The 27,167-nt window shown below is 35.5% G+C and overlaps 1 protein-coding gene across 1 annotated transcript; it reads right to left on the bottom strand.

Moving 5' to 3' along the window:
* Positions 1 to 263: 263 nt before the first annotated feature.
* LOC120630089 (phosphoglycolate phosphatase 2-like) lies at positions 264 to 13,890 on the bottom strand. The gene is made up of 6 exons (XM_039899232.1): positions 13,703 to 13,890; positions 9,113 to 9,273; positions 3,869 to 4,003; positions 2,795 to 3,002; positions 1,591 to 1,735; positions 264 to 980 (listed from the first exon to the last, which is right to left on the bottom strand). The coding sequence occupies exons 1-6, from the start codon at positions 13,788 to 13,790 to the stop codon at positions 815 to 817; spliced, it is 903 nt and encodes a 300-aa protein (XP_039755166.1). The 5' UTR covers positions 13,791 to 13,890; the 3' UTR covers positions 264 to 814.
* Between the last annotated feature and the right edge of the window lie 13,277 nt (positions 13,891 to 27,167).

The raw sequence follows: 27,167 nt of genomic DNA, 5'->3' as shown, positions 1-27,167 counted from the left end.
TACTAATAAGATAAACCCTTAACAAAAATTGTTTGTAACGCTGTTGGATTACTAATAAATAAATAAATAAATAAATATATATATATATACATATATATAAACATCTACGTCATAAATAAATAAAAATGTTAACTTTTGTTCGTTAACACTTAGGAATCCTATTAGGTTTCAACCTAAGACCAAAATTCTACATAATATACAGAGATAACAAATTAATGATTCTACGTAGCAACATCAACAATACAGTGTAAAGATAAGATACATTAGTTCGTAGCCTTTAAACCCGACAACTTCTAGACAGGTTCGCGATATTGTATAAAAATAAAATCTACGTAAATAAATAAGTTTACTACAACAGTCATAAAAAAGGGGAACATTAATTTCTATATTTTAAAATTTGGAAGCAGCTGATCAAGTTAAGTAGACCGTGTTTTACTTATTCGAATATTTTTTTCTGCTTGATAAAGCCACTGCCACGCCGTTTCACTGCGCCGCTATTACTTAAAGGATGCCTCTAATACACCAAACTATGAATTAAATTTTCTTAATATGATTTTTAATAACTTTCATCTTCTTAGTGAATAGTAAGCATTGGTCAGATTAACTGGGTATTGTCATACGATTAAAAAAAAGTCACCATGTATACTACAATATATTGTATTTTTGTTTATTCACGCGTTTCAAAGTAAACCGTCTCTACTTCGTATTAGTAACTGCGGCGAACGCAGCGTCTTCAGACATCCCAGCCGCGCGGTTATCATCGCTTACCGCAGACGCACAAACGCAAAAAAAATACTAAAAGCTTCTAATTCTATTATTTAGTTATAGGTTCTAAAACAGGAACTATACTGCCAAGAGAATCAGCGTAGAAATCAGGCTTTAACGTTTCGTGAGACATCATATCCTCTTTTGTTTTGTTGGTTAAGACTAGTAGTGTTTTGAAGCCGGTAGCTCTTCCTAATCCCACATCTTGTTCTATCCTGTGAAACGAAAGTATTTTTTTTTATTTTCATTGATTTTACACGACTGTCCAAAAAAGGTTGTAATATTTAAACTGTAAACTTGTGTTGGTAACGAGCAATCTGCTGAGTTTTATCAGGCTTTTTCTCAATCGAATCTAGCTTTCGTACCGAAGGTATATACCCTACAATCTGATGACCTGGCGTTTCTAAAGTGCCTGTGAAGTAAGCCTACTTGAAATTAATGAATTTTGATTTGATTTATGTCCATTTGTCTTATCATCTCATCTGAGTAATAAATAATTTACCTATTAGTTTATCCTAGGCTAGTCACTAGAGTAAGAATTATTGTAATACAATTATTTAATGAATAAAGATATTTTCAACATACAAACTGGGAATATTTAATCTTAATTAAACTACAAGTATACTGTAAAGCTGACCTGATGTAAACGAACCAGTTTTTGACTTTACGACACCTCGATAAATTACAGTACTTACATGTGTCGAACTTGGACTGATTATATAGGTATAATACTTATGTTAAGGGTCACCGCGTCAGTGGATGCTGATCATTTTCGCCGTGGAATTTGTAAAACGAAGTTTACAACTTGTTTAAATTGTAACTTACATATCTCCAATAAATAGGACTCGACTAGGGTCCGATACTCCAGCTCGTTTCATGGCAAATTCACCGAACGTCTTTCCCGGTTTACCGAGCAATATTGGTTGGCGGTTCGACTCCACGCTGGCTATATCACTGAAAACTCCCGTTCCTGTATCAAAAATACAATAAATCATGAAATGTTTGTTTAAGTAACTTCAATAGAAACCGTTGGTATTTACTCCGCATGATTGTTGCGTCTGATATTGTCGTTTTGGACTGTTACACGCTACGAATATTACGAATAAAGAAATAAATTTATATTTTGGGAAACACAAAATAAATTAAAAGATATATACTCAGCATGATTGGTGCGTCTGATATTGTCGTAGTGGACTGTTACACGCTACGAATATTACAAATAAAGAAATAAATTTCTATTTGGATAAACTCAAAACAAAAATAGGCATTTACTCCGCATTATTGTTGCGTCTGATATTGTCGCAGTGGACTGTTACACGATACGAATATTACGAATAAAGAAATAAATTTATATTTTGGGAAACAAAAAATAAATAAAAAGATATTTACTCAACACTATTGCTGCGTCTGATATTGTCGTAGTGGACTGTTACACGCTACGAATATTGCAAATAAAGTAATAAATTTCTATTTGAGTAAACACTAAATAAATAAATAGGTATTTACTCAGCATAATTGCTGCGTCTGATATTTTTGTAGTGAAAAGAAATAAATTTCTATTTGGATAAACTCAAAACAAAAATAGGTATTTACTCCGCATGATTGTTGCGTCTGATATTGTGGCAGTGGACTGTTACACGATACGAATATTACGAATAAAGAAATAAATTTATATTTGGGTAAACACAAAAAATAAAATATTTATTTAATCAGAACTATCGCTGCGTCTGATATTTTCGTAGTGGACTTTGATACGCTAAGAATATTACATATAAAGAAATAAATTTCTATTTAGGTAAACTCTAAATATATAAATAGGTATTTACTCAGGATAATTGCTGCGTCTCATATTGTCGTAGTGGACACGCTACGAATATTACGAATAAAGAAATAAATTTCTATTTGGGTAAACACAAAAAATATATAGGTATTTACTTCGTCTGATATTGTCATATCCTACTGGCGGCTGGCGAGCGTTGCGGGAGTGTGGTCTCATTGTATACTAACAAAAGAACAAGAATTGTAGTACCTAAAGTCAAGACTCCCGCCTTCAAAGGCACGTATCTGTCAGTGGCGCCGTTGATAAAGAGTACTTCAGGCCTTCTTAAGTAAGTGAGTGCTTTGTAGAGCTTGGGCAGGTTGACTTTGAAGTCACTGTCGAAAACTACAGCGCCTATTTCTTCGTCGTCGGTTAGATACTCGATGTAGTCGCTATAGTAATACGTGCCAACTTCGGGCTGCAATAAAAGTGTTATATTCATTAATCAATTGGCATTACCATAAGTTCTATTAAAAAGCGGCGATAGTGCATTGGGTAGGAGCTCGACTTCACTTCCGGGGGACCGAGTTCGAACTCTAGCTTTTCTAAGTAATGTTCGTTTTAGAAATTAAAATATCACTTGGTTCAACGGTGAAGGAAAACATCGTGAGGAAACCTGCATGCCTGGGAGTTCTACATAATGTTCTCGAAGGTGTAGAGTCCACCAATCCGCACTAAGTCAGCGTTGTGGACTACGACCTCGACCCCTTCTGATTGTAGGAGGAGACCCTGGCTTGATGTATTTGATGATGAAGATGTTATGAAGAACTATTATTATATTTTATAATTTCTCTGGCGTAGTGGTTAGCAGTGTTTTTAAGTGGAAGGTCCCAGGTTCGATGCCTGGCAGGGACAATTTAGAAAATTATGATTTACCTATCTACCAATAAAGACCTGCCGCTGTACGAATTAGTATTCCCATATTTATATCTTACAACCTTTAATTGTTTAAGTATCTCTAATTACAACATGGCACATTATAAACTCAAACATCAATCTATCTGAACTTATATCCCACGGTTAATTAACTGCAAATAGTTAACTTCTTTCTTCCATCTTACCTTGACACTTCTGTCTGTACTCCTCTGTACCTCTCTTTTTCCAGCCATTTTATATGGCCTTCCTTTTTGATCTGGGTTTTGAATTTCTACTCTTACTTATACCGACCACAGATTACGCATTTCGAACGAAGATACCTTTTTATCTTTAAACAAATGTACATACAAAGGCAGATTTGCTAACACTTGTAATAGTGGAGAAAAGTAGCTGTAAAGAATATCTTACCCCTTCTTTGCATTTGAATCCGTTTGACGTCAACACTGCAATGGTTTCAGGACAAGCAACGCAATATACAGTTTTCTCAAATTTCACTGACTTTAGGTATTCAGCTATTGCTGTTGATGGCACTGTTAGGAACTCCTGCGAAAAACAAAACTATTTTTTTTCTTCACAGTAACAGTTGACAGACCGAACAGATTGTCAGCCTGATGTTAAGAGGAAAACCATCACCTATCTGTCCCTGGACCTGTCTCCGTACTTGGTTGCACTGAATCTCCCGGCTAAGTTTGTTGTGGGCTTATTCTTAGACCAGGACGCGTTTGGAACCCGCGTAGCTTTAGTTTTAACTTTGCGAATGTGGTTATCGCATCAGAAGTGCCACCTATGGGCCTACTTGAAATTTTTGTCTTTGACTTTGACTTCGATTTCGACTTCGACTTCGACTTCGACTTCGACTTCGACTTCGACTTCGACTTCGACTTTGACTTTGACTGGCAACCATCCCTTATAACCAGATCAGCACTTCGCAGGGCATGCAAAAGCACGTCATACAAAATACCGCCTGTGTCCATCTACCTGAGGCTTAGGAGTTAAGCCTCGTATGCCTATAATTACACCGGCAACCACGCCCATCAAACCGGAACATAGCAATGTGGTTGGTGACGGAAACAAGCATGGCGGCAGTAGGTACTTGGATAAGCCCTGTCACAAAAAGCTACAACTATTCAAATCGTTTGAGTTTTCTTTTTGCCTTTGCGTTGCAAGAACGAGGTAATAGCTTGCAGTGTACGAGCTCAAACATCGCTTTTGACTGAGTGCTTGTTAAGCGGCTATTTGCACATTTCATTAGAGACGCAGTTGGTTGCTGTTTTTATATATATAAGATTTATAACGAGTCAGAGAACTGCTATTCAACGTTATAAATCAAACCAAATCCAAACGCACAAAAACACACACACACATACACACGCATACACTCACTCGCACTCACACACACGCACACATCACACACCACAGTTTCAATCTCCAGAGTGATTTTGCCACTACATAGGAGACATTATAGTGCACAAGTGTGAGGCAATCAAACAATCAATAAATGAAATAAAAAATGAAAAATACTGAATGTGTTTTTGCTTGTTTGTTTGTTTATTGCCTATGTTTTTCACTACTGAACTGATATTGATGTTTTTACAGAGATTGCTTGCGTCTGGGAAACGGACTTAGGCTAATTTAATCCTTGAAAAACACCAAAGGTTAATTTTAATAACCTTAGACAGATCTTTTCAATAACAGTGCAATAAGTATAATAAAATATTAAATATATAAATAATAAGATTAAAAAAAAAAGCCAACATAGTGCTAGTCGAGCGATCAGTGCGCCGTGCAATTACTTTTGTACATTACTATTCCACATGACGATAATCTGGTGAGAGAATAGAGATGAAAAGGAAAAATTATCAAAACTTTTGGACCTTGCTCACGAGATTACCGCCATGTGGAGTTTTGAGTCTACCATCATTGTTCCTATAGTCGTTTTAGTTTTCTCGCGACGAGTTTCGACCAATATCTAAAGAAGCTTTCGCTTATGTAGAATAATCAGTCCTTGAAACGGCGCGTATTGTAAGGAGGTTCCTCACTCTGGAGCCCTGACCGCCCGTTGTATTCAAAAGCCCGCAAGCGGAGAAGTGGATACTTTTTTTTATTAAAGTGTTGTTTTTATATTTATGTTAGTTTTGCTAACTTAATCTCACAGCCGATTGGCGCAGTGGGCAGTGACCCTACTTTCTGAGTCCCAAGTGAGTGGAAAATGTTTGTGTGATTAGCATGAATGTTTTTCAGTGTCTCAGTTTTTATCTGTAAATTATAAGAAGTTATGTGTATTATTTAAAAAAAAGTCAGCAGCCGTCTTAGTACCAATAAAACAAGCTACGCTTACTTTTGGGCTAGATGGCGTTGTGTGTACTGTCAAAAAATGTTTATGTATAATTGATTGACAGCAATAACCTTAGTTACCCATGCAAGGGTGCTATCTAGATGAAAGTACTAAAATACTATTTATCCCAGAAAAACAAACCATTCCCGTGAATTATACATATGACAAAGTCGTGGGCAACAGTTAGTCAATGATAATTTCATACGATTTCGAATTTCGAATAGCTACCACCGTACCGACAAGGACGTGCCTCGAAGTCATCACATTAGTGTTTAGATACGATACCGCGTAGAAAGCGAAAAAGCTAACCTCATGCTAGTACAACTGTCCTCCCCTAACAGATTAGCCCGCTAACATCTGAAGACGGCTGTCAACCGATCTGCTGTCTGACGATAAATGATAAGTGAAAAAAAAAATAGTAAATTGTTTCCAACATTAAGTAACTAAAATATCACTTGCTTCAACGGTGAAGGAACACATGGGGAGGAAACCTGCATGCCTGAGAGTACTAAATAATGTTCTCAAAGTCAAAACTGTGAAGAGTCCACCAATCCGCACTGGGCCAGCATGGTGGACTAACTCCTTCTCATTGTGGGATGGGACCCGTACCCTGTAGTGGGCCGGGTTGATATGATGATGATGATTTCCAACATAGTTTATTATTCTCTTATAAATAATAATAATAATAATAGTATAAGCAATGAGTAGCGATTGTTTCATCCCATAATAAAAGAATTGAATCATATTTCGTGTGTACATTTTGCTGGAGTGAATAGTGATTGTGATGATATAATTTGTAATCAGGATTAGTGTTGCCCAAATGCAAGAACAAGACGAGACTTAGCCAGTCTTGGTCTTGGTCTTGCGCCAATACACCTGGTCTTGGTCTTGGTCTTGGTCTTGCGCTCCCAGTCTTGGTCTTGGTCTTGGTCTTGCAGCAAGAGTCTTGCAAGTCTTGCAATTACCTATTAGTCTATTACTATTTATTAAAGTTTACTTTAAATCTTAGAAAAACGTATTAGAATTGGAACATTGTGAGCTTGAATTAACATAGCCATAGTAAAGATCAAGCAGATTAATAAATAACTGAAGATTTGATAAGAAATTCGAAAAATCAACTGACCTATATGTCGTTTTCCATGGAAGTAACTGTTTCTTAATAAACATTTATGATTTATAAGCTTACATTTGCTAAAACATGTAAAAAAACAAATTAATTACAATAACTTGACTGTATTTTAAAGAACAATACTTATCTGTCTAGAAAGAGATTGAACCCTCAACTTATAAGAAATTTAATAAAAGAGTTTTACGATTTATCATTTATTTGAATAAAAAATAAAATACAACACAAATCAACAGCTTTATCATTAGGTTATGATACTTTATATCAATTCTTTTGACCAAGAATTAATACAAAGTAACCATCTGGCTGACTCATCACTTAACCTATTTCTATGTTTTCTAATTACTAATGATGCTTTAGAAAATAACCTCTCAGCAGGTACTGAAGTTGCAGGTATTGAGAGAAAATCACGGGCCATTTTCGATAAAATCGGATACTCTGTCTCATGCGTCCTCCACCAATCTAAAATCACCAATCTGAAACTTATTTATTCTTTGGAACACCTGTAGGTACTCTTAAAATTCGAAATTATTTTGCATGAATAGTGTCAAATGTTATGATTTCGGCGCGGCGGCAACGATTGTTTTAGATTTCAAAAGAAGCCGCCGGCGCGTGTATCATAACCATGTACTTCCGAAAAGCGGCAAATTTCTTTAAGAAGTAAGTACAAAACCTTTGATGCCGCATTATCAAAGTGCCGATGGTTAAAACATAACTATGCATGCACTCAGTTTGATTTTAATAGATATTTTTTTATTCGCTATGTTTATGGTATTAGTCGTAATGCGCATAGGTCCAGTTTTTCATATTCTTTGATATAGTTTTTTGCGTCTCATAGAATTCCTAAGCGTACCTACCTACCTATACACCGAACTGTTACACCTAACTACTCCGTGAAATAGCGCTAAGTCCTAGCTGCAAGACGCAAGAGTCTTGCAGGCTATGTCTTGTTCTTGCTCAAGTCTTGCACGGTCAGTCTTGGTCTTGGTCTTGCTAAAAATACGCGGTCTTGTTCTTGGTCTTGGTCTTGCAAAAACGCAAGAACAAGACCAAGACTGCAAGACCAAGACTGAATTTGGGCAACACTAATCAGGATACACAAAGAACTTACAAATATAATATATTTTCTGATATTAAGTTTATTGTACTTTCCTTCAATACAAAGACTCCTCGCCAAAATTTGACTGATCAATATTCCAATTCTCGATATTGATTTGGAACCCTTTTATTTTGTCCTGAAGTTAATAAGTTGTCAATCGAATGGAATAAAATCAGATCAAAATATAAAGAAGTTAAAAAGCCATCCTTATCTACAAGGGAGAGTAAGAAAAGGATAGCAGTATAAGGACAAAATTTTAATATAAATAATGCCGCAAAACAGCCTTGTTGCTATGCTGTGGTCCGTTCCGAAGGGTGGTTGCCGGTGTAACACCTACGCATCAGGTTAATTGGCACAGGAAGGCACTTTGCAGGAGGTGTTCCTCGCATGCCCTGCTAAATGTTGTGTTGAAGGCTTTTAGCTAATCACACGCACGTTTTTTTATTGAATTAACCAGACCATACCATTGGTTTAGAATCAAGGAATGTTCTGGTAGTTTCAACTGGTTTTACCATGTCTTACGCGAAAATCTTATTTTGACGCTTAGCAATAATGTAAGGTAATTAAAAGGTGATAATGGACTCGTTCAAGCTGAAGTGGCAACAGGCAGGAAACAGCTCGAAGAACCGATGGAAGGTGGGGTCTAAAGGTGCTGGAACGGCGACCCCGCACCGGAAAACGCAGCGTAGGTCGGCCCCCAACGAGGTGGACAAATGATATCAGGCGAGTCGCTGGGAGCCGCTGGAGGCTAGCGGCCTAGGACCGTGGATTGTGGAACTTCCTACAAAAGACCTATGTCCAGCAGTGGACGTCAATTTGTTGAAGTGATGATGACTGGTTTAGCTTATTGGCTGTTACGTTATAAAAAAAAGACGAGTCAAAGGTTTTAGTTTTCCTAATCCTAAGGTTGCCTGGCAGAGATCGCTATTTAGTGATTCCTCCGAGTGAGCCCACCTTCTGTATCCTAATATATACTTGAAGTGTTGACTCTTTTATTTTGTTTTTGAACTTGATGTGTTGTACAAATAAACTTGTTGTTCTAAAATAAATAAATAACGGAAATTGTAAAAACTTATATTTTCTGGTACTAACGTAACCTCCTTCAATACCGGCTGAATTGAACTTCGCCTCATAATCTTCCCGCGTCCTTAAGCTATTATTGGAGACGAAATGCACCGTCTTCCCAAGACGCTTCATCAGCTCGAAGAACTTCCCCGCGCCTGGCATAGGGTTCTTTGTTTCCCACACAACACCTAGAACAAAGAAAATGGGTACTTATGTTATACCTCAGAATATGGTATATATATTCATAATGTATAAAATGAAATTACGTGGTCATTTCATTTTATACATTATGAAAATTAAGCTTAATTTGCTTAATACTCCGCGAACAGCAGGATAATTAAACCGTACTGAATCTGTATTGTGTAATTTATAATTTCTTCAATCCTTATACTCCACACTAAACAGATCTTCGGGAATGTACCCTCTACGCACGTTTCGCTCCGAAACCGTACCATACAGATTCTACTCTTTGCAACATTATGGTTGCTTTCACCATTGAATAAAGTTGTTTAAGGTGGGGATCTTAGCTCAGCGAGAATTTCACAAATAAAAATACAGAAGAAGAATAAAAAAAACACAGACTTAAGCAGTATACAAAAGGCGGCCTTATCGCTTCGTAGCGATCTCTTCCAGGCAACCTTAGGATAAGGAAAACAAAAGGATAACATACTGCAGGTTGTGCGTATTAAAAAAATACATACTAATACTTGAACTAGATTACACTTAATACGAACTTTGAACTTCTTTAGTGAGATCCCCAAGATATCAAACGGTAATTTATTGTAAAACTGTATACAATTTCCTTTAAATGAATTGCTTATTTTGTGTAGTCTAGTGTACTGCACTGCAAGTTTATTTTTGCTTCTAACGTTCAAATTATTGCAGTCACATTTTCTTTTAAATTTTGATACATTTTTGTGAACATACATTAAATTTTCAAATATGTATTGGCTATAGAAAAAGGTGGGTGTGTGGAGTCCACCAGTCCGCACTGGGCCAGCGTGGTGGGCTACGGCCTTAACCTATTCTCATTATGGGAGGAGACCCGTAATCTGTAGTGGGCCGGATTGATGTGATGATGATTATGATGATAAACAATTGCGACACGATCTCAGGGCGTTTTAAAAAAGGCGATATAAAAGATTTTGTAAGAACATTGAATATCAAGAATAACTTGTAGTGGAATAAAAACAAAAAAAACATTATGATTACGTAGGTAAATTGCAGATTGTATAAAGGAGGTCGTAAATTAATCCCGTATTGATAAGCCAAAATAGGTCAAATTTAATACGCGCCTCACATTTGTTAATAGCAATGTTGTAAATAGTAATTATTGATAGTATTTTATAAGACGGCTCCTATCATCAGCATACATGAAAGTCCACTGATGCACGTATGCCTTCCTACTCCTAGGGAATCTTTTTTTTTTATTCCTCTACAAGTCAGCTCTTGTCTGCAATCTCAGTAGGTCGTAAGTTATGATGCAGGATATGATGGTAGCGGGCTAACCCTAACAGGTATGGCAGTTGTATTTCACCGAGCTCCTAATCGGTTTCTACGCGTCATAGTATGAAGCTTAGGGGCACGTCTTTGTTGGTAGAGTGGTAACTAGCCAAGGCTGGAGCCTCCCACTAGACCAGAGAAAATTCAGGTTTAATGTCAAAGTCAAAGTCAAAGTAAAATTTTGATTATATACTAAAGGTGTACATAGTAGTGATGGCGATAACTACATTCGAAAACTAAAGCTAAGAGGGTTCCAAACTCGCCCTGTTCTTAGAATAAGCCTACAATAAACTTAGCCAGGTTTTCTTTTTGTTATCACCATCTCACATTGTCATTTGAAAATATTTAAGATGCAACCAGGTTAGAGCCCAACCCGGAATCGAGCCCAGAACATCCAACATTATACCACAGCGCTCACATATTGGATATTGGATAGAAGGAAGCGTTACTTTCCGGAAATCCATTATATACGAGTATTATGAATATTAAGCTTAATTTGCTTATAGTGCGCGAAAAGCAGGAGAAACTGTTTGGTGTAATTTATAATTTGCTTCAATCCTTATACTCCACACCGAACAGATCTTCTGCAATGTACCCTACTACACACGTTTCCCTTCGAAACCGGAGCATCCTCAGGAGATGTTGACTGTACAATTAATAATTGTTAAGTCACCACATTGCCAAGAAGGTCGTCAAAAGTCAGGTTGTCTGAATCAATATCAGTACTTAACTAGTCTAGTTACTAGGAATGTGACTATCACCTATCTTAATCGTGTTAATTGCACAGTGAGTAAGAGGAAGCCTCACTGAAGAGTCAATTAGTCTGCAAGTTTTCCTCATTTTTCTATATAACGCATTTCCGCCATTAAAATTAACAATTAGCTGTGTCATAGTGTTACGAATAACAGGCGGGTCACGCTGAAAATGTATCCTCCTATTGTGCAACATTGACGATCGATTTATGGCGAAGTGGGCAGTGATCCAGCTTTCTGAGCCCAAGGCTGTGGGTTCGATTCCCACAACTGGAAAATGTTTGTGTGATGAACATCAAATGTCTGTGTGTTTATTATAAGTATTCATAAAAATATCCAGCAGTTATCTTAGTGACCTAAACACAAGCTACGCTTACTTTAAGGCTAGATGGCGACGTTTGTATTGTCTTAGTATATTTTTATATATTTATTTATAATTATTCTAATAGTTGCCAACCGATGTTGTCATTTCCAGACAAAATAACGTTGAGTGAACAACCGGCAACCCGCATTCTAGCGGGTTTGCTGGTGAAATCTATCGATTGCGCTGGGTTGACCTAAATAGTGACTGAATAAGTGTTCCACTTTTCAGCCTTAGGTATTGCTATTTGACAGCGCCGAAGTCGCGATAGCAACCAGCTAGATCCATGCCCTTAACATTTCCAGGCGAAAGAAGTTTGGGATCAGAAGATGCCAGAGTTTGGGATTTCACTGTTCAATCTTCCATATCGTATGTGGCCCCGGGAAGACGGCAGTTTGATGTGGCTCAGGCTGCCGTGGCTCACAGGCAAACAAATCAATTTGGGAAAGCGTTTTTCCCCGGGACGTACCCAAGCCAAAGCTTAGGAGATCCCGGAGCCAAAGGGGATTGGAGTGGGTAGTAATAGGGAAAGATAAAGAAGTCGGGTATCTCATGAATTTACCATTATTGGTAACAAATATGAAACAGAAATCTTACCATTTGATAATAATTTTTTAAAAGTGTGATTTTTGAGACAGTTCGCCGCACCGTATTGAAGGAATCTGTTGGGTATATGCTCTGTGTCATTCCTATCTTCTATGAAAAAGGAGAACCACCAATAAGGTTTTTTTTGGTTTCTCTTGACTGCAATCTCGCCTGGTGTGATGCTGCAGTCTAACATGGTAACGAGCACTCCTGTTAGGGGGTATGGCAGTATATACGTAACTGGTTTCCAGGCTATATCGTGCCGGAACGCTAAATCGCTTGGTACCACGTCTTTGAACAAAAGAAGTCTGATGATGATGAAGTGGAAACCACCTCTGCCTCAATTATGTGTTCTATCATCACTATAGCATATAAAAAAAATGAAACTGAAAGTATACGCTACTTTCAGTGTGTATTGATTTGATGTGTATTGATTACGCGAACGTATGATAAAGAGAAAAGCTCAAAAGTGTACATTATGTGGGCCATGTTCATAGTTTCTTTAACATTAATTAACCCCCGATGCATAAATGACGGGGTGTTATAATGAAGTTTGGCTTTGAACTACTGTGGCTTGACTAGTAGAATACAATGACAAAGTCCAAGATGTCCGTCATAAAAAGGCAAATTACGTATTTTTTCACAGCTCCCTCAACATCGTTATTAACTGACCAAGTAAAGCCCTTGTTTGACTAGTATAATAATGTATACTTATGCCAACCACATTGGTATCGATTCACCCATTTTAGTTTTACACAGATACCCAGAAATACCCAGTAACCGCTGATCAAACCTCTGTTCTTTATGATAAAAAGGTATCTTCGTTCAGACTGGTCAAATTAATGCATAATCTGTGGTCGGTATAAGTTGGAGTAACAATTCAAAATGACAGAAACCCAGATCAAAGAGAAAGGTTACATATAACGGCGGGAAAAATAGAGGTACAGAAGAGTATACACAAAAGTGTCAAGGGAAGATTGAAGAAATTATCTTTTTGTAGTTTAAAATGTGCTATAAGTTCAGATAGATTGATGTTTGAATTTATAATAGGTTAGAGATACTAAAACGACTAAACGTTGTAAGATAATATATTAATATGGGGTTTTCTTTTACTTTCATCACCCCTTTTCACGTCGAGAAGTAAGAATGTATGCGAGAAGGCCGAAACAAATTTAACATTTATAAAACATTTTTTGCCTACTGTTTTATAAAATAAATACCTATTAGGTATACTAATATTAATTACATAGATTATGCTGCGTTATTAAATAGGATACATATTTTAATTAATTGGGTTATCATAAGAGATATATACTATATATACCTATATAATAAGTCAGTAATGAGCTTAGCTTACTCGACTGAAATGTTCTAAACGTAAGAAATATAGGAAAACATATGAATTACGTCACTCACCGTCACAATCAGAGAACACGTGGTCGAAGGAACTCAAAAATTCCTTCAATTCAGTCTCATTTAGTTTCAATAAATTCACTGGTTCCATAATTGTCACTATCACTTATTTAAAATGGTTCGAAATTCAGTTATCACGAGTTTAAAACACGTGCACTCTCACTATAGCATGCGTGAACACTGCGCTAGAGTCGACTTGAACCTAAATATATGTACACACAACGAAGCTATCTTTGTTTATTGAACTTTAATAATAACGCAATAAGGTTGAATTTCTAACTGTAAAGTCGTGTCGACCGCGAATGTTTTATATTAGCTGTTTCCACTGCACGACGGTTTTAAATATAGTGTGTCATGTATATAACGTCATCCTAATACAGGTTTTTAATTATTTCGCAATGTTGTATAAGGATTACTTAAGAATAAAAATTAAAAAAAAAATTGCATTTTGCTATAAGTTGTTCTAGCGTGTCACATTTATAATATTTATTTTATTTAAACATCTTTATTGCATCGTACAGGAAATACTAAGAATACCTATGAATATTACAAGCAAATATGGCAACCTAATTACTAAAAGGTATCTCTTCCAGGTTACCTAAATAAAATGTATTCTTCAATTACATTATTTTTTTGTGATATTGTTTTAACGTCCGATAAAATACCCAGGTTAGATGAAAATGCTTACAATATATAGTAATACTAGCATTACGTAACCGCACAAACGACAGGATTTTTTTGAAAATCCACCCCAAAAGGAGTTAAAGGGTTGGCCCCATTAAGGGATGAAATACGAGCGAAAAATTAACGCACAGCTTAAACCGCTGGTTCCAGAAACATGAATTTTATAAAGTTCTTTTTTTTAAAAAGATGTTTAGATAAAATAAATAAAATTGATCAGTATTTTAAAAAATATGCTTACCTTTGAAATGTGGACACGCTAGAACAACGTATAGCAACATGCAAATTTATTTAAATGGTGGTGACGATGAAATTTCAAGGGGGTTTTTCAAAGTTTGTAAAAAGTCATTAACTTTTCAATTCATATCGATAAAAACGACATAACTTAATTAATATTAGGTATACCCACATCAGATACTAGCAGCAGAATTATGGACAGATTATTCCGAAACTTATCCAACCTTTAAGAAAGCTGTCAAAAACCACTATAGTTTGCATTGAAGACGACTTGTAATAGTATTTACTGTTGTTAATGTATTTATGATATGTTATAGTATATATTAGTTTATTATTATTTTTTATTATTTAATTTATTATGTATTATTTTATTTGTGTAATCTAGTTTAAGTATTAGTATGTAGTTATTAGTATGTATTTTTTTTTAATATGCACAACCTGCAGTATGTTATCCTTTTGTTTTCCTTATCCTAAGGTTGCCTGGAAGAGATCGCTACAAAGCGATAAGGCCGCCTTTTGTATACTTCTTCTGTCTGTTTTTCTTTTATTCTTTTTTTGTATTTTTATTTGTGTGCAAATAAAGAGTATAAATAAATAAATAAATAAATAAACCTTCAATAAATTCGTATAAAATTAAATTCCGTGCTGCGTATTAAAAACAATGGAAACTTAGCGGCATATCGATCGCTATGGGTCTGGACGCCTTAGAGACGACCTTGCTACAGTTGTAATGAGTCATAGCCCCAGGGAGTGACGGAACACTCCTCGAAATGTCAGTGTCAACTGTCATATCATTTTCATTAGAAATGTATCTGAATTAGTTTCTGCCATAGATTTTAGTCGCCTGCTAACCAGGTATTTCGATTTCTCTCTGGACACTAATATTCTCGAATTAACAAAGCAAAATAGTTAGTCAATTATTTTAATTTTATTATTACAAAATATTTGAGGCCTTATCGCTAAAAACGATACTCAACTCAACAACTCAAACTCTCAACTCAAACTCTCAACTCTCAACTCCGGAGGACAGAATGAGTGAGAGGTAGGTTATGGACGTTACAATAGTATCTTTAATATACAACGTGTAACAGCATTACGAAATTATATTGAAGGATGCAGAAGTATATTTCCAAAGGAATCGCCCTGTGAAAATATTAAATCAATAGACGCATATTTATTATTCCATACAAACGAATTTAAAAAATTTCCAAGTGTTTACTTCAGACAGCCCTATTGAAGATAAAAGACCAACACGAGCATAGTACTTACGCTAAGCGACGCGTACCTAAACAAGTGACAGGAGCCACACGATTTTACCTTTGTATGTGATGTTAGGACTGTATCTGATTTCTTTGAGAAAAAACTATGGTAGTTTATTCAAAACTATTAGGTTATCGGTTTCACAGATAAGTCTTAGTACATAATGTACCTATAAAACCTGTGAAGTATTATTTTGGTTTTCATTTACACGTTGTATACATAATACATTATAATTTCTATATATATAAAAATCAATGCCACTTTTCGTTGTAATTTTATAACTCAAGAACGGGCTCACCTATCCAAACAATTGTTTAGGCTTTGTTCGGACTATTAAATAGATGGTTCATGTGAAGTTTGCACAAAATCGGTTGAGCGGTTCTTCATTTAATACATTTTTTGTAACTAATATATTCAATAAATGGCGGATCATTTTGTTAATGGGGGCAAATTGACAAATTTAAATTTCAGATGGGAATTGTGCTGTCAAATTGGAACTTTTTTCAGTGTTGACAGTATCAGCATGTTGTTATGTCATTCATGCGGTAATTTAATTTTGGACATGCTTCGATTAAAGCAAATTGTTTTTAATATGATTTCAATAAGAAATTCATCAAACTTCGCTGTATTGATGACGATGTTCATGTGTTTTTACACATTTTTAAAATTATGCATCGGTAGGTCTAGAATTACCTTAAGAATCATGTTGTAAAAGCGTATACTCAACCCCACAAAGAAGTTCTGCGCCTTTCGCAGACGATATGCAGATATCACTAATTTATGTCCATTTCTGTTAAGTTGATTCTTAATATCAGCTTTTTGTTTATAAAGAGAGTATTATTTTGTCTCACAAAGACTATCTGTACCTACTTATAATAAATCTGTAACTGGAAGATTTCTGTACATATAATATATTTTGAAAATTTTGACCGGGGGAAATGTTTTTTAATCGATACGAAATTTGGTATATTGGTACCTGATATTCCGGGTCAACCGGAATCTGGGTATATTATACTGGGTATTTATCCCGATAAAAAGTAAGCTTCCTCCGGGAAATACGATGAAATTTTTTATCAATTTTACTTAATAGCTCCGTTAAATTTGAATCGATTTTGATAATTCTTTTTTTATGTGAAAGAGTGTACTATAAAGCATGTATTGTGTAATTTTAATGAAGAACTATTGTCGGCATATTAACAAAACTCTCCACAGATAATAGCAGTTTTAGATTGACTAAGTTTTTTTAGTTAGGCATAGTTGAAATATTATCTAATTTTTGAGTTTGTTTATTTGAACGCGCTAATCTCAGAAAATGCTGTTTCAATTTCGACTTTTTTTTGGATTGGTAATATCTATTAAGGCTATATAACATCACGCTACGACCAATGGCTACCATTATTAATGAGAAATTTTAGCGTGTGAACTACTTTTTGAAGTTGACTCATTCGCGGACGAAGTTGCACGGGTCCGCTAGTAATGGTATATATATAATGTATAATGTTGTTGATGGTAACTTAACTTGTCCTCATTGCGCTAGATTATTCGGTGCAAAGATGGGTTACAACAGTCATATTAGTGCACACGAGCGAAGCCCTTTTAACAATGCAACAGGTGGGCTGTTACCGTAGCCGAAGCGGCTAGGGATTATAATACTATACAGACATTTTTACATACGAAAATTAAGTAATTAAATTAATTTAGTAATGGTTTAATCCTAACACCTAAAAGTCTTGCTATGTTCCATACCACCACAAATGAGGAGCTACGGGTAAGCTATCGCACACACCATGCCTTGGACAGCGGGACGTCCGAACGAAAGCCACCTCAGCCGGTAAACAATATCCCATTAGAAAAATTATCAATTGATGTTCCCGTAAGCTGCTCATCCTTCCCGATGTATCCAGACTGGTACTTCCTCAGTATTTGTAAAATTACAGTACAGTTACAGTAGCTTCGTATATCGTAACAATTTTAAAAACAGGATGGAAAGAAGTTATAACAAGCAAAAACTTCTTACTGAGGATTCAATCATGCGAAGGATCTCACTAATTCTGAAAGGAAATACTAAGGTGTGGAACGCATCTGCTTCCTGCTATACACGAACTCGAGCACATTCGTTGCATGAATCAGTAGGTATTTTATGCAAGCGCTCCCCAATCCAAATTTTATGATTCTTTTTCATCGGGCACCCTGCAATAACAATACCACCCTAGCAAAAATTATTTTCATACAACACCGTACCTTAAAAGGAAATAAAGCAAATCAAAATTGATTAACACTGGAACGAAATGAACTAAATTAACTTGGAATTAATGACGACGTATTTTTTTATAGTTGAACAATAAAAACAATGCTGCTAAGACCATTACTGACCAAATCACACTAATTATGCTAATTCATTTCTGGAGAATGGGTGACAAAAAAAAGGATTAAAAAAACTAGAATTGACCTTGTGTAAAGGTGGAGGTTGAAACGCGTTTTACGGGATAAGTAAAGGTCGTAGCTCACTTATACAGCGCTGTTTCCGCACGGCTCCGCCTTTATTCCTATTGACCGCACGCTTTTCACGCGCTGACAGCTAGCAGACAGCTCGCTCTCTAAAGTCTAACATAAACTTACTAATTGGTCTACGAGTCCTAAGCGCCCGGACCGCTTGCGGTAAGCACGAAGTAAACCATCGACTCTCTTACCGTGCGCTTTTTGCTAGTTTATGCAGTAACTGAAAAGTTTATCAACAAATTAGGAGCTTAATAATGTAGTAGTTATTTTTCTGCTGTGCGAGAGCAGTGCGGTATTAAGGGTTCTTCCAACACTGCACTTTCTGTTCAAGGTCATGTTTCAGTAAACTCGGGATTTCAAGACTTTATATTACCAAGGGATACGATCGTGTTTGTACACCAACTATAGCTCTTTATCGCGTTTTGAGTGATCACCTTGGTTATTTATTTAGGAAAACCAACCGCTAATATATATTTTTTGTCAATGTATCTACGTTGTGAGCTAAGTGAATGTTCAGCGTATTTCAAAATTAATTACTTTTAAAAAATAACTGCCCGGAAAAATAAATTTCTAAAAATATTTTACTAATTAATAAGGTTAAAATATTAAAAAATAAAATAAAATTCAAAAGAATTTTCATCAAAGTCCAAGTTTGTTTAAGCTTATTAATATTATGTTATCGTTCAAATAAAACATAGGTTTTGAACAGCACGCCACCACACACGGTCGTTTGCATCAGTTGAGACAATCTTTTACGAATAAGAATGGATACGTGATTTTGCAGCGGCAATAATAGGTACTTGTAGTACCTAGTTAGAGATGGTAGTTTCCTACCAGTTGCTAATTGACAAAGAAGTAAGTCGAAACGGGGGCGCAAGGAGTAAATGTGAATTGAAAAACCTAATTTGAGCGCTTTGCGAGAAATTATCTGTACAAGAGACCAAATCCTTAAAAGGCCCAGAACGCGTAAAATAAAAATTTCAACAACGTTAAAAAAAATGGAACATGGACTATGAGATACAGATGTGAAACTGTGAAGATAGATAACACCCAGTACCAGAAGACTGAATTCCTTGACAGTATAATCCTAGTCATTTTATTGCGGAATACAAATAGTATAAAACGTGCATGTGTACGTTTATCACGAGTACTTCAGTCTTTATTATCTTCATCAGTTTCACAAGTTGTAATTAAGTACAGTGCTATCAATGTTTACTGTTTATGATATCCATTATCTTTTCAATACTTAACTTTATTAGTTTCCGGATTATACTGATAATTGAAATACTAGATGTTTGTATTTTTTTTTTATTTCGTTACTAAGTAATGCATAATTGCAGTAGAGTAGTTGTAAAGTGGATCATGACAAATGTATCTGATAATCCGTAAATGAAGTGTATCCGTGTAATGACGATAATCTCAATTGCGTAACAATCAGCATATACCATTTTGAGATAATACTGGCGTCTTCTCTTTGCAGATTACATTAAGAACGTTGTGCCATCTTAGTTAGAAAATATTAACGATCTGTCAACGAATGCTAAGCCGCTCGAACAGTATTGGGCTGGCAAACCTAGCTAACTTCATAACTTAATATGAATTTACTGTGAGATGGTAATAATGAAAACATACCCGGCTAAGTTTTGTTGTGGGCTCTTATTAGACCAGAATGCGTTTGGAATCCTCGTACCTTTAGGTTTAAGTTTGTGAACGTATAATTATGTAAACATATATGTATGGACGCTTCATAAGTGCCTGTGCTATATAGGCCTACATGAATAAAGAACTTTTTAATTTTCCTTTTTTTAAATTAGCGTTGGAGAAAACTTATACTAAAACTCTCGATTTCTACACAATAGATTACTTTGAAAATTCATCGAACTAGGCCACCTCACTAGGTTGCAAATGTAAAATGCTACCAAGATAATCAAGAGTCGATACTCTTATTTTTATTATAAAAAATGCAAACTATTTCACACAGATTATGTAGTTTTCAAGAAGTATCGTTTATAATGAAAATTTAAACTTCGTTTTTAATATGATAGTGAGTTCAACGGCGACTGAACTTTAGCAATTAGGGGAACAACGGGGAGACAAATTTTCTTTGACGTCAAGATATTAAACTTTTACTGTAGACAGCAGCGAAAAATGAATCGTCGCAGTTACAAGCGAGAATCAGTTTCGTCCTGGAAATTGACACTTTGAGTAAAGTATCAAATTTCATTCTAAACTTATAACGGAAAAAAACTTTGTAATGTTCACAGGCCACGTTTCTACGTTTAGTTATAAATAGTTTTTGTTTAAAGTTGTGATATTATGAGCGAATGGCCTTTGAAATATTTTACTGTTGGCAATACCTGCATGTGCGCGCTTTGTTAAAACCTTTTAATGAACTCTAACGCGTTAGACTTTGTTGTTTCAGACTCAAATCAATAAGAGATAGTTGTTCACTTCATATTATCATTTAATCATATTTATAAATGTTTTGGTTTATTGTTCATGTTACAAAGAATTTCAAAAAACTAGAATGCACTCATTGTTCACCACTAAGCTCCAGTGGTTGACCAATTACTTCAATACTTCTATGATTTGTTTCTAAAGAAGTCTCAATAGCAAGGACGAATTGGTATTACATGTCCCTGGCGCATTTTTTTTTTCTTATTTAGTAAATGTTCTTTCTTGATCATTTAGCTATTTCTATAATCCTGGTTCAGATTTTTTTTATCACAGCTATCTCACCTGACAATAAGTGATGATACAGTTTTGACGCCCTCCTTGGCGCAGCGGTGAGTGCCGCGGTAAGGTCCAAGGTTCGATCTCCAGTAGGGACGATTTCGGAATTTATAGTTTCTGAATTTTCTCAAATCTAGTGGGTGGCTTTGGCTGTGGCTAATTACCGCCCAACCGACAAAGAAGTTCCGCTTAGCAATTAAGCGTTCCGGTACGATGTCACGTAGAAAACGATTAGGTATATGGTAAATAATAAGATAAATATATAATATGTATATGGTAAATATAATCGGTTATGGTCTTAATCGTCGAATAACAATGGCGGCCGATCGGTACTACCTTAATAAAATAAAAGGTTGTAGTAGGCTGCATTTTTGTCTCTTCCTAGCGGCAATGGAATTGGATGATTTGTCTTAATTGAAAAAAATTATAGCCAATTTAAAAAAAAAAAAATTTGGCGGGAAATCTTAGTATTTGTACTTATTGCTGCAAATGGCCAATAGCTGGTGTCTGCTCAACTATCATCCTACATCATGTTAATTAAAATACAAGCAAGAAATTACCTAACAAAGCATTAAAGTCTCACAAATAAATGTGGTATATAGAATAGTTTCACAATGTTTTGTCACACTTCAACTGTGAACTGACATCACCTTTCAAAGTCAGAGCGTGGTAAAACACTGTGCAATCAAATATTATTTCATGTTTTTTTAAATATGTTTCAAGTATGAACGAATGAATTCACTTTCATTTCCCGACAGAGCAAAATTGTAAAAATGCAAATACAATAGAGCCATAAGTCAGAACGTAGAGTTTTGTGGCATTATCGATACACATCGCGATAGCTTCAGGTAACAAATGGCGTGAAATTAAATTGCTATAATAGAGACATAGTAGGAAGTACAGTAGATAATGTACTTGCTACCATGTACTACCATGTGTAAAAGTAAATAATACGCACATACATAAATATAATAATCATATAATTAGTTTGGCGATCCAAAGGGGCAATGCTGCGAGCATCTTAGGAACTGTGCCTCGCTGCGGTGGTTTCGAAGACGTTTTAGATGTTATTTAGTTTTACATAGTTTATTTTAGGTTATATTAATAAAAAAAATAAAAAAAATGAAATGAGAAAACAACTTCAGTGTTATTAAAAAAAAACATATTCTAAATAATATAAATGCATTAATAGAAAAACATACAAGATATTATGGCTGCAAAGCTGGACAGCCCTCTCTGGAGGAGCGGGTATGGAGTGCACATCAGCACCAGGGCATGTCGCATAGGCGAGTTGCGGCCATGAGTTAGTTAATAAGAACTATTATAGAATAAATAATTGTTACTAAGAAAATAACTATGGACCGTGGTTTGATATAAATACTCTTTTATTATAAACTAGCTCATCCGCGCAACTTCGTCTGCACCAAAAAGAAACCTAGAAATTAATTGCAGCGCTACCTACCAGGTGGACCTGTTTTATTTCCAAACTATGTTATTCGCGGCCGTACGTGTTATTCTATACCCGTCGCAACTTCTAAGCGATAGGTTCAATTTGAAAATTTTAAAACTGAATTTGGAGGTATATAATCAAACTTAATATTTATGTTACTTTATTTCTTTCGCATTCATAATATTAGTATTTAGCCTACTAATGATACGAATGCATTCGATCGTTGTTCCATTTGCCTCGTGACTTGCTGTTGTGAAGAGTTATGTCCTTTATCTCCCACAATATTTATCAGATCTTCATTAAAATTAGACAGAACATGCTTGATAGTATACACTTTCAAATAAAAAACGAATTGTAAAAATTGGTTGAATTTTAACGGAGCTATGAAGTAAAATTAATAGGAAATTTCATCCCATTTCCCAAAGGAAACTTATAGTTTATCGGGATAAAAAGTATCCTATATGTTGACCCGGTAAATCAGCTACCACCAGCAAATTTTATTTAAATCCGTTCAGTAGTTTTCACGTGATGCCCGGACAGACAGACAGACAAAAATTAAATAAAAATCTGTTTTGGAAATTTTCAAAATATATTGAATGTACAGAAATCTTCCAGTTGCAGTTTTATTATAAGTATAGATATTAATAATTATCATTATTTTTGGGCCTCGCTAAATCGTCTTGATCGTCGTTCGTCTTTTTCAAACGTTTAAAAAAGTTTATTTTTTACTTATATATTTTTCAAATTACACAGATACAACTTCATGAAAAGTCTTTGAACTTTCTTTAAAATGGCTTTATTACTTAAGTAATGTAAAGTTTGACAAAATTCAGATCCGCCATGCTTCCACGATCATGACAAAATGCTTGAAGCTAAAAAGTTTTTGTCACAATTTTTGGATAACTTTTTCATACTTTCTAACGACTCTCGACAGTCACATTTTGGTTTTATTATCGCTTCTAAATAATTTTGAGGTTTTATAAAAGCAATAAATTTGATCCCTTATTCATTTATGGTATAAGTGTTTCTACCAACTCTTCAACTGCAGTAACTGTGGTGTGTGTGTTTTGGTATAAGTTGTGTTCTTTATATAGCGAACAAGTGGTCCTTTATAAAGATAAACACCCAGATACTGAAAAATACTCATGTTCATCACACAAACATTTTCCAGCGATGGGAATCGAACCCACGGCCATGGACTCAACAACAGGGTCGCTGCCCACTGCGCCAGTCGGCAGGCAGTCAATTCCTATATAACGATTAAGAGAATTTAAAAATATGGTATTCAGTATGGCTATTTTTGTTTATTTAATATTGCATCAAGCACTAGGTGTGTATCTAACAATAGTATTTTCATTACATTCTCATAAATAAATAAAGATAAGCAAAAACGAAGTAATGAATCGTGTTATTAAAGAATTTAATATTATTATAATAGGTTAACTTATATTTTTTATTTGATATTTTGTAACCAATTATTCCAGACAAATTTTGGCGGTATCCCTGGTGAATTTAAGTATGAGGTTCGATTTTCAGCAGGGGAAATTTGGGAATTTATAATTTCTAAATTTTCTCTGGTCTGTTCTGTGCGAGGCTTTGGCCATAGCTAGTTACCCTACCGACAAAGAAGCTAAGCGATTTAGTGTTCCGGTGCGTTGTCGCGTACAAACCGATTAGGGGTATGGCTACTATACTCCATAACAGGTAAGCCCGCTACCATCTTAGACTGCATTATCACTTACTACCAGGTCAGATTGCAGTCAAGGGCTAATTTGTAGTGGAATTAAAAAAACTCGTAGGTAGTGTCCGACCAAACGGTAAAAAAAAAAATTACCCTGATAATGCTTTTGGATATTAAATAATTAATTGTATTGTCAATTGATTATCTGATTACTTTGTTCCATTTGATGATTTTGTACACTAAGTTAGTTTTGTGTTAACACTAATTAAATTGTGTTAGAGTAAAAAACTTGGTCCTGATATATTATCAAAATTAAGCTTAACTTGCTATACTCCGCTAAAAGCAGGAGAATCTGTGTGGTGTAATTTATAATTTCTTTAATCCTTATACTTCACACCAAACAGATCTTCGGCAATATACCTAATATCTCCTGAGGATGACTTAACAATTATTCATTGTAAAGTCAACATCTCCTGAGGATGCTCCGGTTTCGGAGCGAAACGTGCGTAGAAGGTGTATTTAGAAGATGTATTGAAGGTATATGAGAGTGGAAGTTCTGTCCTTTTATCGCAAAATAAAAATTCTTGATTCATTTCATCATCATCATCATCATCATCATCATCATCATCATCACTTCAACCGATTGAAGTCCACTGCTGGACATAGGTCTTTTGTAGGGAGTTCCAAAATCCACGGTCCTGGACCGCTTGTTTCCAGCGGCTCCCAGCGACTCGTTTTTTATCATTTGTCCACCTCATTGGGGCCGACCAACGTGGCGTTTATCTGTGCCGCCTTGGAACCCCAACGTCCATCGGTTCTCCGAGCTATATGCCCCGCCCACTTCCACTTCAGCTTTGCGAATCGCTGAGCTATGTCAGTAACTCTGTTTCTTCTATGGATGGATGATCATTCAGGATCACGTAGAGATACTCCCAACATTGCTCTCAACATCGCCCGCTGAGTGATTCTGAGCCTTCTTATGAGGCCCATAGTAAGCGACCACGTTTCGGATCCATAAGTTCTTGAAATAAAAACATCTTATGAAGTAGGTCTACTGGAAATAAATACCTATATACCTTCTTTGACCAGGGTAGGTAGCTGGAAATGAAATTTATTTATTCTTTGAACGATATTATTAATTATAAATAATAATATAATATATATTAATTAATAGTGGTCAGATTTTTAATTTCAATTCGATCCTAGTCCGAACGATCAAGACTGTAAAAACTGCCAGGAAGATGGCATAAATCGGAAACATCTTACATTAAAAGATACACTAAACTTTACGGTAGGCAGTTATTTTGTGCTTGTACGAAGTAGACGCCAGTGATGCCAGATCGTATGGCGACGCAGACATACAACGTTGTCTGTTTTAAGTAATTTTGAATTATTTATTTTTCAATTTCAAACTCCGAAGAAAAACATTAGAATAAAGTCTCCTTGATGCAATTATGAAAAAAGTTATGTTACATTATTAATGTCACGCCGAGACGATTATACTGAAAAGATTTCCGTGTTTTATTCAAATCGAGCGTAAAGGAAGACGGTACATTATGGTAATAAGTCAATTGATCTCTCTTGTACTCTGATCTGGTTTATATTTCTTCTGGAGCCTCTAACTTACAGCGTGAATAAAAAATGAGTTCTGGAGAGTGTCGCGAAAAAATTGCGGCTTATAAAAGATTGAGCTACTTTATTGTAGAGTTGACTTTATTTGTAGCGGAGATAAAATGTAAAAACGGCACGATGAGAACAAACTTTGCATGCATAATTGCATTGCATTGACGCCCGACTGGCGCAGTGGGCAGCCCTTTTTGAGTTCATGGCCGTTTCGATTCCCACATCTTGAATATGTTTGTGTGATGAACATGAATGTTTCTCTTTGTCTGGGTGTACATGTACATTATTCATAAAAATATTCATCGGTCATCTTAGTACCCATGACACAAGCTACGCCTACTTTTGGGCTAGATGGCGATGTGTGTATTGTCGTAATATTTTTATTATTATTTATTTATTATTATAATATATAACTTTCGAATATAATAGTATCTTCATAATATACCAAATGTTGCCCGCGACTTTTTTTTATTCCAATACAAGCTAGCTCTTGACAGCAATGACATCTGGTGGAGAGTTTCGTGTGTGAGTGGATATGGCAGTTTTATAACCCTTGATTGATTTATGCGCGGCATTATACGCAACTTTACTAAAGTCAATACACGCAATACCAACAACGGTAGCGGACTTACCTCCCCCTTTCTAAGCGGTATCGTACCGGAACGCTAAATCGCACGGTGGCACGAATTAGTTGGCAGGATTGTAACTTCTAGGAGTAGTAAAGGTTTTTGAGACAGAGCTCATGCGAGGAAGTACTACCATGCCATGGTGTTTTATAAAGCACAGCAGCGTTGTAGCAGTTCTGTGTTCCGGTTGGAAGTGCGTAATTGCCGGTGTGATTTCAGGTACATGAGGCTTAAACTAAAACAAAACTATTGTAAAGTTGATTGAATTGTTGTAATTATGTTATTGTTTCTGTCAAAGTCAAAGTCGAAGTCAAAAATATCTTTATTCAAGTAGGCCCATAGGTGGCACTTTTGATGCGTAGGTACATAAGAATAACACGGTAGTGAGATGATGGCGATAACCACATTCGTAAACTTAAAACTAAAGCTACGAGGGTTCAAAACGCGTCCTGGTCTAAGAAGAAGCCCACAACAAACTTTGCCGGGTGTTTTTTTTTGTTATCACCATCTCACAATGTCATTTTAAATTATAAGAAGAGCAACCTGGTTAGAGCAATAATTTACAGCCAAGCTTTTTTATCGATTACGTAGTCCTTTATACTATAATAGGATGTTTTTATTTTTTTTTTCTCGTTTTAATCTGCTATGTATTTAATTAGTGTTATTGGTGTTAACCGT

The sequence above is a fragment of the Pararge aegeria genome, chromosome 15, assembly GCF_905163445.1.
Source record: "Pararge aegeria chromosome 15, ilParAegt1.1, whole genome shotgun sequence".
Taxonomy (NCBI): domain Eukaryota; kingdom Metazoa; phylum Arthropoda; class Insecta; order Lepidoptera; family Nymphalidae; genus Pararge; species Pararge aegeria.
The sequence above is the reverse complement of the archived record's forward strand: the minus strand, read 5'-3'. Positions and strand labels throughout refer to the sequence as shown.

Bases quoted from the DNA above. Each gene is read 5' to 3' on its own strand.
- LOC120630089 (XM_039899232.1), bottom strand. From the start codon at position 13,790: ATGGAACCAGTGAATTTATTGAAACTAAATGAGACTGAATTGAAGGAA. The intron at 9,274-13,702 runs GTGAGTGACGTA...TCTTTGTTCTAG, and splicing joins CGTGTTCTCTGATTGTGACG to GTGTTGTGTGGGAAACAAAG. The intron at 1,736-2,794 runs GTACTACAATTC...TTTTTGATACAG, and splicing joins GGCGGGAGTCTTGACTTTAG to GAACGGGAGTTTTCAGTGAT.